This window comes from Galeopterus variegatus, unplaced genomic scaffold (genome assembly GCF_000696425.1).
Source record: "Galeopterus variegatus unplaced genomic scaffold, G_variegatus-3.0.2 Scaffold690, whole genome shotgun sequence".
Lineage (NCBI taxonomy): Eukaryota > Metazoa > Chordata > Mammalia > Dermoptera > Cynocephalidae > Galeopterus > Galeopterus variegatus.
The window spans coordinates 327199-340130 of record NW_007726801.1 but is presented as its reverse complement, the minus strand read 5'-3'; the positions used below and the strand labels follow the sequence as shown (position 1 = coordinate 340130).

The window sequence follows — 12932 nt, the reverse complement described above, 5'->3', positions numbered from 1 at the left end:
CAGAATATACAAGGAACTCAAACAACTTAATAGTAAAAAAACAAATAACCCAATTAAAAAATAGGCAAAGAAGCAGCTGAACAGGCATTTCTCAAAAGAAGATATACAAACGGCCAACAGACAAATGAAAAAATGTTCAACATCACTAAGCATCAGGAAAATGCAAATCAAAACCACACTGAGATATGATCTCACCCCAGTTAGACTGGCTATTATGAAAAAGACAGAGAATAACAAATGCTGACAATGATGCAGAGAAAGGGGAACCCTCCTTCACTGTTGGTGGGACTGTAAATTGGTGCAGCCATTATGGAAGACGGTATGGAGGTTCCTCAAACAACTACAGATAGAAATGCCATACGATCCAGCAATTCCACTCCTGAGTATATACCCAAAGGAATGGAAATCATCATGTCGACAGGATATCTACACCCACATGTTTATCACAGCTCTATTTACAATAGGCAGGAGTTGGAACCAACCTAAGTGTCCATCGTTGGATGACTGGATAAGGAAAATGTGGTATATGTGCATAATGGAATACTACCCTGCCATAAAAAAGAATGAAATACTGCCATTTGCAGCAACTTGGATGAACTTAGAGAAAATCATGTCAAGTGAAATAAGCCAGGCACAGAAAAAGAAACACTGCATGTCTTTACTCATAAGTGGGGACTAAAAAAATAAGCAAATAAATAGAAAGAAAGAAAGATTCAACAATCACAAGAATATGTTAAACTTTCAAAAGGAGAGAACAGAACTGAGGTTACCAGAGGTGGGAAAGGGAGAGGAAGGGATAATATAGAAATTGGTAAAGGGCCATGAAAAACGATTACACAGTATAATGTTGAATATACTAATTACCCAATTTGAGCATCACATATTGCATACAGGTAATGATATTCAACTCTGTTCCCCACAAATATGTACAATCAATTATGTTACAATAAAACAACAACAACAAAAATAAAATAAGAGGAGTAAGAGTGAGTTTCCTTGCCTGGGTCCCGGTTTCAGGGGAAAGCAACCATTCGGTCTTTCACCGCTAAGTATAATGCTAACTAGGTTTTTTGTAGATGCTCCTTACCAAGTTGAGGAAGTTCCTCTCTATTTCTGAGAGTTTTTATCATGAATGAGTGCTGAATTTTGTCAAATGCTTTCTCAGTGTCAACTGATATCATCTTGTAATTTTTCTTTTTTAGGCAGTTAATATGGTGGATTATATTAATTGATTTTAAAATATTAAACAAGTCTGTGTACCTAGAAAAAATACCACTTGGTTGCAGTGTATGATTCCTTTTACACGTTGCTAGATTTGCTTTGTTGAAGTTTTTGTGTCGGAGTTTGTGAAGGATACTGGTCTAGAGTTTTCTTTTTTTGTACTGTCTTTGTCTGGTTTTGCTATCGGGGTAATACTGCCCTCATAAATTCAGTTGGGAAGTGTTCCCTCCTCTTTTATCTTCTGGAAGAGATTGTGGAAAATTATCGTTAATTTTCTTTAAATGTTTGGTAGACTTCACTACTGAAACCATCTAGGCCTGGAGATGTCTTTTTCAGGAAATGTATAATTATGATTTCAATTTTTTTATGGTTATAGTATTGCAGATTGTTTAACTCATCTTGGTTGAGTTTTAGTAGTTTGCGGTTTTTATGGAATTGGTCCATTTCTTCCTAGTTGCCAATGTATTTGTCTAAAGTTGTTTGTCATAGTCCCTTATCCTTTTAATGGCTGCACTATTTGTAGTGACATCCTGTTCATTTCTAATATTGATGATTTGTGTCTTCTCTCTCTTTTCTGTGTTAGTCTTGCTAGAGGCTTATTAATTTTATTTTTTCAAAGAAACAGTTTTTTGTTTCATTAATTTTTCTATTGTTTTTCTGTTTTCAATGTCATTGATTTCTGCTCATATCTTTATTATTTCCTACTTTCTGCTTGATTTAAGCTTTTGCTCTTCTTTTCCTAGTTTCTTGAGGTAGGAACAAAGATTATTCAAGATCTTTCTTCTTTTTTAAGATTGCATTTTAGTGCTATAAATTTCTCTCTCAGCACTGCTTTAGCTGCAACCACAAATTTTGATGTTGTTTGATCGTATCTAATTACTACATTATACTTATTTTGAGGTCATCTATTATTACATTATATTTACAATTACAATATAGTAATGTATTTGTTATCTTTTGCTTCCTCTATTTCTTATTTCACTTTTCTTGCCTTCTTGTGGGTTACTTAAACATTGTTTAAAATTCCATTTTGGCTTATTAAAATTTTTTTGTACATCCTGTAGTTTTCTTAAGTGGTTGCATAAATATGAGTACAGATTCTGTATTAGTCTGTTTCTGTTGCTTATAACAAAATACTTGGAACTGGGTACTTTGTAAGGAAACAAAATTTATTGCTTACAGTTTCAGAGGCTGGGAAGTCCAAAGTCCAGGGAACACATCTGGTGAGAGTCTTAGTGGTGACTTCAGTGACAGCAGGTTGTCACATTGCAAAATGGCAGGGCAGAGAGAGCTCCTGTTGCAGTCACCTTTTTAAAGCCCTCAGAACCACGCCCCTTAACACCATTTTTAATCCATTCACTAGGCAATGTCCTCAGAATCTAATCACCTCTGCAAGGCCCCACCTCTCAATTACTGTAATAGGATTTCCCACCCTCAACAGTATCTCAGTGGGGGTCAAATTTGGGGGTGATACTCAATCCAGGGCAGGTGCCTTACCACTTTGAGTGACATGAGGAAATCTTATTTCCATTTTGGTCCCTTTACTCTCTGTACTTTTAAAATATAATTTCCTTAAGTTTTTCCTTTAAGTACACTGAGCATCACATCTTATGCTGTTATAATTTTTGCTTCAATGACTAAGTAGGATTTAAGAAACTCTTTAGAAAAAGAACAGTCTATTATTTTTACCCATTCCATTGTTCTCTCCATTCTGAAGTTCAATCTTTCTTCTGTTATCATTTCCCTTCTACTTGCAGAACTTCCTTTAGCCATATTTAATGGCAGATCTGCTAGTGACAAATTCTCTTAGTTTTCCTACATCTGAGAATGCCATGATTTTGACTTTTTTCTGGATACTTTCGCCAGACAGATGACTTGTGATTGACAGTTCTTTTCTTTTAGTGCTTGAAAAATGGTGCCACTCCCTTCTGGCCTCAGTGCTTTTTGAGGGGAAATCTGCCATCTTTTGATGGTGTTCCCTATAGCTCACACATGATTTCTCCCCAAGTGCTTTCAAGATTTTTTTCTTTTTTCTTTTAGTTTTCAGAAGTTTAATTATGATGTGTCTTGGCGTAGATTTCCTCTTCTAAGAGGTTCGCTCATCTTCTTGAATTTTAAGTTCATGTCCTTTGCCAAATTGGGGGAAATTTCAGCTGTTATTTCCTCAAACCAAGGTGACTTTTAAGCACATTTTAACTTTGAGAAACATCGCTCTCGAGTAGGGCTCAGGGGTCCAAGAGCCCTTCCAATTGTGTACAGGATGCTGTGAGTGTTCATTTTTCTTTGAGTGCTCACAGCTTTCACTGGATTCTCAAAAGGTTCTTTGACACTGGCCATACTTTTATAAAAGCATTGGTTGATGGTGTTATTGGGTTATTTTTGGTCTTCTTGGTTAAAACCAGTAAAAAACTAGTTAGTATCCTTTCTTTGCTTGTACCATATCTGTTGAATTCCTGTGTCCCCAAAATTTCCCCAACAGTTTGGGGAAATATGATCACTTGGGTATTTTCTTAGTGCCTAATATGTGCCAGACACATTGTGGTTTTTTTTTTTTTTTTCATTTTTCCCCTAGTCAGTGAGAAGGAGAAGAGTAAAAAAGTTAATGTCACTTTTGGCTTATGAAAAGTTCTGAGTAACTAAGAATGTTAGAGTAGACTTGGCTGCTTTTACATGCGACTTTCCCCTTTAAAATTTGTTCCGTACTGCTCTGAGCTGGATATACCAGTGATCAAATCACATCTCTGAAAGTATAATTGTACACACTGAAAACATGGCGTTTCGCAGTGGCCCCTTGTCACCACTCTGTTTTGCTCTGCACGGTTGGTAGCTTGGCACTCATAGCTCCCCTGGGCAGGCTTGTCCCTGGCCAGTCGTCCAGTTGATTCCTCTGCCCAGCACACTCCCACCTCCTTTGTCACCCACCCTCATGGACTAACTCCTGCTCATCTTCGAGAACTCAGTTTGGGAAGCACCACCTTGGAAAGCCTTCATTCTGTCTTCTGCCACTGCTGAGTCGAGTGTGCCTCCAATGTCACTCATGGCTGCATGCATCACACTGTGTGCTATTGCCTAATTGTCTCTCCAACCGGACAGTGAGACCCTTGAAGACTGTGACTGTGTCCTGGTTGCTTTTGTCCCCCCGGTACTTTCATAAATATAATAAGACATGTACTTAAGCATGGCCTCCAGTTAGAGGTCAGCACCACCCGCTGCCTGGCTGAGCCTATCATTTATTTCTTCATTAATGTCACAAGACTCTGTTGAGTTCCTTCATATATGAGTATAGATGTGGTAACCAAATGTTCAGCCTTTCCCTAGCAGGTTGAATCTTTGCCAGATTCTCAAAGTATCTGTTTAGTAATTCACTTTAGACCTTTTCCTAGATTCAGTAGAAAGGTTATTGGTTCCCTCTTGCTAGAATGCCTCTCTTCCCATTTTTGGAAAATATGGGCCACACTCACCTCTGTCATTTTCCTTCTTTGTCTTACTACTGGATCTTATGAACCCCTTAGTACTGCGTTTACATTTATGGATCTGTCTCTCCTACAGGCTGTAAGTTCCTTGAGGCAGGGGCTGTGTCTTATTCAGCCCAGAGTCTCCAGGGACTGGTGCATAAATGTTGGTGGGAAGAAATTTGGAGCTAGATCATCACAGCTGTACTGTTACTCATGACTGAACATGCATTTCCTCACCTCCTGCATCCTTACTTCTGATTCATCTTTTTTTTTTTTTTGTCTTTTTTCGTGACCGGCAACGGATTGCAACCCTCAGTGTCGCGCCCGTACCGGACCAGGACTGGCAGCGGGATCACAACCCTCGGCGTTGTCCCCGCTCCTCGCTCAGCCAGTGAGCGGCCGGTCTGTATGTGGGATCCGAACCCTCGGCAGGAGCCCCACCGCACTTCCCAAGCGGCGCACTGCAGCAGTGCGCCACCGGGCCGGCCCCTTCTGATTCATCTTTTGTCCATCATTCTAAGCCACTGTGAATTCTTTCTTAAATAGGAGAAAAGGGTAGGTAAATACACCTTTTAAAGTATTTTTTTTTAATTCCTCCCAGGTACTATTTTGGTCGTCGGATGTTTATCGTTATTTCTGACCCGGACATGATCAAGCAGGTGTTGGTTGAAAACTTCAGTAACTTTACCAACAGAATGGTACGTAGCTTTCTTTCTGCATATGGATAAATGTGGAATCATTCTAAGATGCAAGGACTGCATGTCAGGTCTAATAGGGATGCGATCAGCCTCCTACCAGGTGTAGGTCAGTTCCATTCAAAACCGAGCTCCCCAGTGAACTCAGGTTTTCAAAAGAGATGTGCAGGACTGGTACAAGACAGCGGCATTTACATTTAAGAAATGCTTCGAGAAAGCTAAATCTCAGTAGAAGTTGAGACTAATAAAAATGCTAAAACCAGGAGGGTTTCTTTCTTTCTTTTTTTTTTTTTTGTCTTTTTTCCGTGTCCGGCAACAGATCACAACCCTCAGTGTCACCCCCGCACCGGACCAGGACCAGCAACGGGATCGCAACCCTCGGTGTTGCCCCCGCGCCTCGCTCAGCCAGTGAGCGGGAACCGGTCTGTATGTGGGATCCGAACCCTCGGCGGGAGCGCTGCCGTGCTTCCCAAGTGGCGCACTAGCGCAGTGCGCCACCAGGCCGGCCCAGGAGGGTTTCTAAGGTCGTGTTGAAGGCACAAGGAATCCTGAGGACACAGGCCGAGTGACTGAGGCAGACTGAGCAACGTTAACAAACAGCTGGGAAGCAAAACTTCCACACTCTTGTGCTTACTTACAGCTTTCCCAGAGACTATGAAAGTACTGAGGCCGGAAAGGGGAGACGGGCAACTCCAGGAGGGAGTTCTGTCTCCAAGTAGGAGCAGGAGCCTGTAAGAGGGTCCCTTTATATTGGCTCAAGTCTCCAACCTACTAAAGGATGTGCAAACTCCAACGTTTTTGGAAAGTACATATTCTACTTTTTATCTTTGAAGAAAAATCCCAAAGAGTATAAGAAGAGACAGAAAATAGCAAAGGTCAGCTTTGCCCATATTTTCTAAAAATGGGAAGATAGAAATTCTAGTAGAGATGACTAATAACCTTCATGTTGATTCTTGGAAAAAAGTCTAAAGTGAATTAATAAACAGGGCCGGCCCAGTGGCACACTGGAGAGTGCGCCACTTGGGAGCGCGGTGGCGCTCCCGCCGAGGGTTCGGATCCCATGTGGAGACCGGTTCCCACTCACTGGCTGAGCACGGTGTGGGCGCAACACCGAGGGTTGCGATCCCGTTGCCGGTCCCCGGTACGGGCACGACACCGAGGGTTGCGATCCCGTTACCGGTCAGTAAAAAAGACAAAAAAAAAAAAAAAAAAAGAATTAATAAACAGATGCTTGTGAGAATTCAGAGAATCACTGTGCCAACCTTTTTTTTCCCTCTTTTTTCTTTTTTTTGGATAAAATTAAACCTCATTTGTCATTCTTCTACGTATAGTATGTAACGTGTTCATTCTTTTGCTCGTTATTTGGCAAACTTTTGCACGCCTGGCCAGGCACTGTCTAGGTGCTGACTGTAAAGGGATAGAAGACACAGTCTTGCCCTCAAGGGGCTCACAGATTAGCAAGGGAGGCAGACAAGTAAAGAGGCCAGCACGATGCCGTGTGGTCAGTGCTCCCGCCGTGGAAAGCACAGGACCATCCAGGATGTGGATGGGGGAAGCTTATTGGGCGTGAGATGTCTGGGGCCGAGTCTTAAAGAAATTGGTGGGAGTCCTCCTGTGTTCTGTACTAGCTGAGCCATCCAGAGGGGATTTTTGTCATCACAAGAACTTGTGACATTGGTACAATTATCATGTCTTAGGCTCAGAGAGGTTAAATGACCAAGCCTGGCCCCGTGACTAATCTGAAGAAGAACAGGATTCAGGGCCAGCCCCGTGGCTCACTCGAGGGAGTGTGGCGCTAGTAGCGCCGAGGCCGCGGGTTCGGATCCTATATAGGAATGGCCGGTGCGCTCACTGGCTGAGCGTGGTGCAGACCACACTGTGCCAAGGGTTGTGATCCCCTTACTGGTCAGAAAATTAAAAAATAAAAAAATAGAAGAACAGGATTCATGTGCCATCTCCCAACTCACGTCCAGAGCTCTTTGTACTGCCACTACTCTAACAGCTGCCCCAGGTGACACTTTTGGATGTCAAGGTTTAACTGAATAATTGGCTACTCACCCAAAATATGCCATCTTCCAGCTTCAGAGCACCATGACCAATTCCAGACATACCACATGGCCACGAGACAAGGTGACCTGGAGGGAGTAACTGCCTGGCCTGCTACCTCTGTCACCTCAGAGTGGCCAAAGGAATTGCAGAAGTTTAACAGCCTCTCTGCTGCCTCTAGCTTCTCTTCCCCAAACGCTTTGGTGTCATTCCCCTGTTTGAAGACCTCCAAAGGCCTTCTGTCCAGTTGGCATCTTAGAGACTGAGTCTGCCAGTTAAATGCAGATTGTTGCTCCATCAGACTCAGCAAGAAATGTTGATTAAAGAAGCCGAGGAAGCTAGTGGATCAGAGGGCAGGGCTTGCCAAGTCAAATCTGAGCAGGTGGCAAAGGCACTCCATGAGCCTGCCACAGTCCTGAGCCCACCTGAGCCTTCAGGAGGTGAAACGAGCTGTGGCAGCTGTGTGTCTCCACATCGCTTCACGTGACATCTAGGATGTTACCAGGAAGAGGGCTGCACTCTGATTGGTCGGCTGGGGGCTGACACACTCAACGCACATGTTCAAGCAGAGGGGACCACATAAAGCTGCCCTTGGCTTCAGTCAATTTCTCTTCCAAACCATTTGTCCGCCCACCCCCCAGACTAAGGCCTCTAGATCCAGGACCCCAAACTCCAGAGTATGTTTCCAATTTCCCCCCTCTTCCGCTCAACCCAGCACCCTTGGGATTAAATTCAAGTTCCCTAGACAAAATTTAAGGGCTCCTGTAATTTAGAGCCCCTATGTGTACTTCAACCCAATCTCTCACTGCTGCTCAATACAAGCTGTGACTGCAGCTGGCCGGTGGTCTGGAGAGGCCCACTCTGTGCCATTGGTCACAAAGACACTCCCCTGGAATTGGAGGCAGCACAGCAGGAGGTCTCATGTTTATTAGCACTGGGAGCTTGAGCCCATTTCTTCACTTCTTTAAGCCCCTTGTTCGTCCTCGGGGATGTGGGGATGTGATCTACCTTACTGGGCTGCTGTAAGCCTCAATGGGGTCATGCATGCCAGCCCTGCCTCTGCACAGCACCGTGCTGCGCGGGTGAGACTGGCATTTAACTGCACTTGCTGCTTCTAACAAGAAAACCCTCTACCTCTTCTCCACCCGTCCAAACCCCAGCTGGTCTGCAAGGCTCTCCTCCAATCCTGCCTCCTCCAGGAAGCCTTCCCTGCCTCCGATCACTGTCACTTTCCTGAACTTGCATAGCACTTACCATCAGCGCTCATGTTCCCACGACCCCACTGTGCGCCTACTGTGTACAGTAAAGGAAGACATGGCTTTCCCCGAACTTGACTATTAGCTCCGGAAGACTAGGAGCTGTCTCTTGGACTTCCTTTGTATATCCCATGGCCCGGACACATGATGACTATTCAGTATCCAATATATTCTTGTTTGAACTGAATTGAATCTCCATTCACTTGACATTCTCCCCAGAAGAACGAGGTTTTACCTGAACCTGGAGACTCAACATATACTTCTTTGTCATACTTTGTCATTCACAAACACATGAAAAGACCCATCGTAGGCTAGATCTCTAGGAAACCCCAGTGTTTATCATTTCCCATCTGGGAATACATCCACTTATCTTTAGCTTTGCCTGTGGTCTTTGAGCCAGTTCCATATTCACGATAAAACAACCCTTAGTGACTCAATTTCTAAAAAACAGTCGGTAGAGTGGGATTCTCTCACCGGTTTATGAAAGTCAAATTAAATTGGGTTCTGTGGTTCCTTCTTATCCATATGCTTATTTATCTGCTTAAAGAACTTGAGGAAATTAGTGAGATGTGATTTTTCCCTACCAAGGCCACGCGGCGTCCCTCTAATGGGCCACATGTACTTGAGCGTTCCGCGACTCAGCTTTATGATACATTCACTCAGTAAACATTAAACGCTTATTCCATGCAAGCTTCTCCCAAATGGTCCCTTGTGATACAGAAAATACCTCGGCATGCTAGTTTGATAAATTAAGTGAAAAGGAACTTAAATAATGCATGGTTTCATTTTCCAAGAGCGAGAGCCCATCTCTGCACACACATCTGGGCTGGAGTTCTGTGTGTCCTTGGACAGCCTGGTGGCATGTGAAGCTGGGGTTAGCTGTGAAATTGAACGTGAGCTGGGAGCACCCCAGGAGGTTCCATAGTGCAAACTGATGGAGAGTGGGGTGGTGCCCCAGGGAACACCCTCATATACGTCAGCACTGAGCAAATATTTGAATTCAAAAATTGTTGAACGAAATTCAGTATTCTCGTTCAGACTCTGCAACACTGGGCTGAACAGACTATGGGTCAGAGTCGGGTGGCAGTCTTAGGTCACGCTTTCCCCCTCATGTTTTCTGAGGCACCCTTGGGTCTGCATAACGTCTCTGCTCCATCTCGCCCATTTTCCACGTGGACTTCGTGGGTGCCCTTGGTCCTTCCTGAAATGGCCCCGTGGTGGTGCAACCACGGTTGACCCTTAAAACCAAATCAGTCTTCTTAGCATTTATAGAACTTCAGTTCTCAGAACCTCAGGACTTGGTTATTTTAATTTAGATGTTTTTTATTAGCTCTTCTTTGCTATCAGGTCCTCAGTGAAGCTGGCGGCGGGGGGGAGCTCCTGTTTTTAGTATCTCTGGCGACTGGAACTGGGTCCACATGACTCAGCAGACATGGTCACAATCACGGGTGAAACTTACTCCTGGCCCGGAGTTGGGGAAGCTTCAGGAAGGGTGAGAGGAGGTAGGCTGGTCTTTGGCCTGCATTAGGTTGGTCAAGTTGGATGGGAGCATGCAGGGGGGTGTCAGATCACTACACCTGCTGGCTCACAGAGATGAGTTCTGGCTCAAAATAGCAGCAGGGAGAGGGGGTCAGGCTGCAGGCATGCTCGTTCCCAGTTGCTTGGATGTGGAGTGGAGGGGGAAGGTGATGGCAGCTGTGTGGCAGGGGGGTGAGAGGGAGGGGAGCCAGCCCTCAGCTCCTCCTGAGCAACACAGAGGCACACGTCAAGCCACACCACTGACTCCCAAGTGTCACATCCAAAGCCATGTGATGGATTTGATGAGTGGTTTTATCCAGAACCATAAAAACCCAGGGGCCTGGCTGCCCCGGGTTCAACCTCTCCAAGGGCTTCTTTATCCACTCACCACACTGCTGTCAGAATTGCAGGATGAGTCACTGTGAAACCACAACCCCCCTGGCACTGGCCGAGATGACTAAAGTTAGGAGGCAAATTAGTCACCGGAAACCTTGTTCCCCTCTGTGTCTGCAGCACCGCCCTATTCCAGAGAAGAACAGGAGCTTATTGACTCAGTGCAGAGCTAATCAGCACAGGAAACTGAACTCAGAGCTGCAGGTGATCAGACCCACCTGTGTTGGGGTCACAGCGACCCACCTGCTGGCAGCCACCAAAGAGAGAGGGACCATCAGATTGCCCCCCTTTAACTTGTCCCTACACCTGTGACTGGCACCACTCCACCAATGGCTTTTGAAACATGTTCATCTGGTGTTCCTGGTCCTCTTTCCCTTAAAGAAAACAATAAGCAAACGAAAGCATCCAGGTGTCCTGCATGTGCATAAAATTTAAGTGGCGAAAATGCTGTGTGTGACCTATGGAAGCTCTCAACATTCTCGGTCGAACATTGAAAACCTGTTCGAGCTGTGCGTTTCTTGACAAGGGTCCATGCATGTTATGGTCCCAGCTCTGAGCGAGGCAGAAGTTCTTCCCATGGGCACTGACTGCAGAGAGGCCAGAAACACGACTGTGCGGCTTTATCTGCCTGACCCCTCTCTATTTGCAGACAGGTCTCTGTTTCATGTGAAACATTTTGCTGTGCACAGGAAAGGCTCCAGCCTGAGCTGGAAGCTTCTCATCCTGGGGTGGGCTGCCCATGCATAGCAAGTCTGAGTGATAGCAATGAAGCCTGTGCCCTGCAGGCCTCCCTTTCACCCACTTTTCTAATGTCTGAATACGGCTAGTCCTGGAAAAGCTAGATCTATGCAATTGCATTCGATCTGTAAAACACACTTAGCTTCAAGTTCTCAACATGGTAGGTAAGATTGACCCCTAATGTCTTTAAAGGTACTGAGTGCTTGTGCAGCCTCGGGAGCACAGGAATCGTGTTAAGTGGTATTGATTCTGAATGCTCAGATGTTCTTCTTTCTGCCTTGCAGAACTGTTTTTAACATTTCAAAATCTTGTTGAAAATGATTTCATGTTTTTGTGTCTTCCCAGACTCTTGGTTCAGCAGGAAGCCATCTTTATGCTTTTTTAAACAAGAAATAAGGACAATCTCATTCTTATATTTATGCCTTCTTGCCCTAACTTTTGTGGTGGTAGATGTAGAAGCAGGTGTGTGAACCAGGAATACCTAGAATTTCAGGGTGAGAATAGTAAATAAGCTACGGAAACAATTCTGGTCTCTCGGTGGTCATGTTCCTGAACATTCTATGGAAGTGAAGTCACTGTGCCAGTGCGTCCTGACCCTTGCTCTGCTTCTCTGCCCCGGCCTCCTTTTCATAACACCCCTTTTCTTCTCACTTCCCTCCTCTTCTAAGCCACAGCCAGTGGCAAGGTGAAAGGTCCTTGGTATACATTTAAAGGAATGAAATCAGATTGCAGACTTGCTACCTATAATTAGCTGTATGAACTTGAGCCAGTCCTTTAACTCCTCTTAGCCTCAATTTCCTCCTGTTAGACCAGCTAATCACTAAGAACTGTTTAGTTCCCAGTGCAGGTGGCAGCCAGCACCAATGGGGTGAACCATGGAGCCCCCCACCAGCATTTTGGGCTTTGAATGTAGGGGACAAGCTCCCTCTTAGGTCCCTCAGGAAAATTTCTTCTCCCAGCCGTGTGTGACAGGTGCCGTAGCAGGGACACCCCTGTGCCTCTCTAGCACTGCTTCTGACGAGGAACTCTGCTGAGATCTGTTGAAGAGTTAGCTCAGAAGATAAGCTTTAACAAGTCCCCTGACTCACTCCCCCATTTAGAAAGGGCCCTTGCTGTAGGGTGTGGGGTAATAGAAGCTCAGTTCCAAGCACAGGGTTCCCTTCTCCTTGGCGCATGAAACGCCAGGAACTCTCTCAGGCTGTGCCGCCATCGCTCAGACCACGCTTCTGTCCAAATTAGAAGAGGCTCCTCCCTCCAGCAGGAGCCGACTTGGTGGACAGAGCCCAGGCGTCTTGTTAGCCCCCATGTGCCCCCTGAGCTGCGGACACATCTCCCAAGCTTACATGGAGGCCATTCTGTCAGGCTGGTCACTGTCTGAAGCCGAGAAAGGGAAGTCTGTGCCATCTTAATGATCATCTTCCACTGGCATAGCGAATGAATGGAAATTGTGCAGTGAAATAGCAAAAGAAAACCTCTACTATTTTTATTTTTAGTATTTTAAAAATATTTATATTTATATTTTAGTTTTAGTAGAGGGAAAATCTTTACTATTCCAATGCTCCAAAATGTAAGTCCTACTTGGTTCAAATCTTTGTATAGCCAGATAGCCA

The 12932-nt window shown here is 44.7% G+C and overlaps 1 protein-coding gene across 1 annotated transcript in view; it reads left to right on the top strand.

The window, feature by feature from the left end:
* The window catches only part of TBXAS1 (thromboxane A synthase 1 (platelet)), a 150757-nt gene that overhangs the window by 34344 nt on the left and 103481 nt on the right, over positions 1-12932 (top strand). Inside the window, exon 3 of the mRNA XM_008571487.1 lies at positions 5278-5374. Within this exon, the coding sequence (XP_008569709.1) occupies positions 5278-5374 (97 nt within the window). The remainder of the gene's footprint in view (positions 1-5277; positions 5375-12932) is intronic.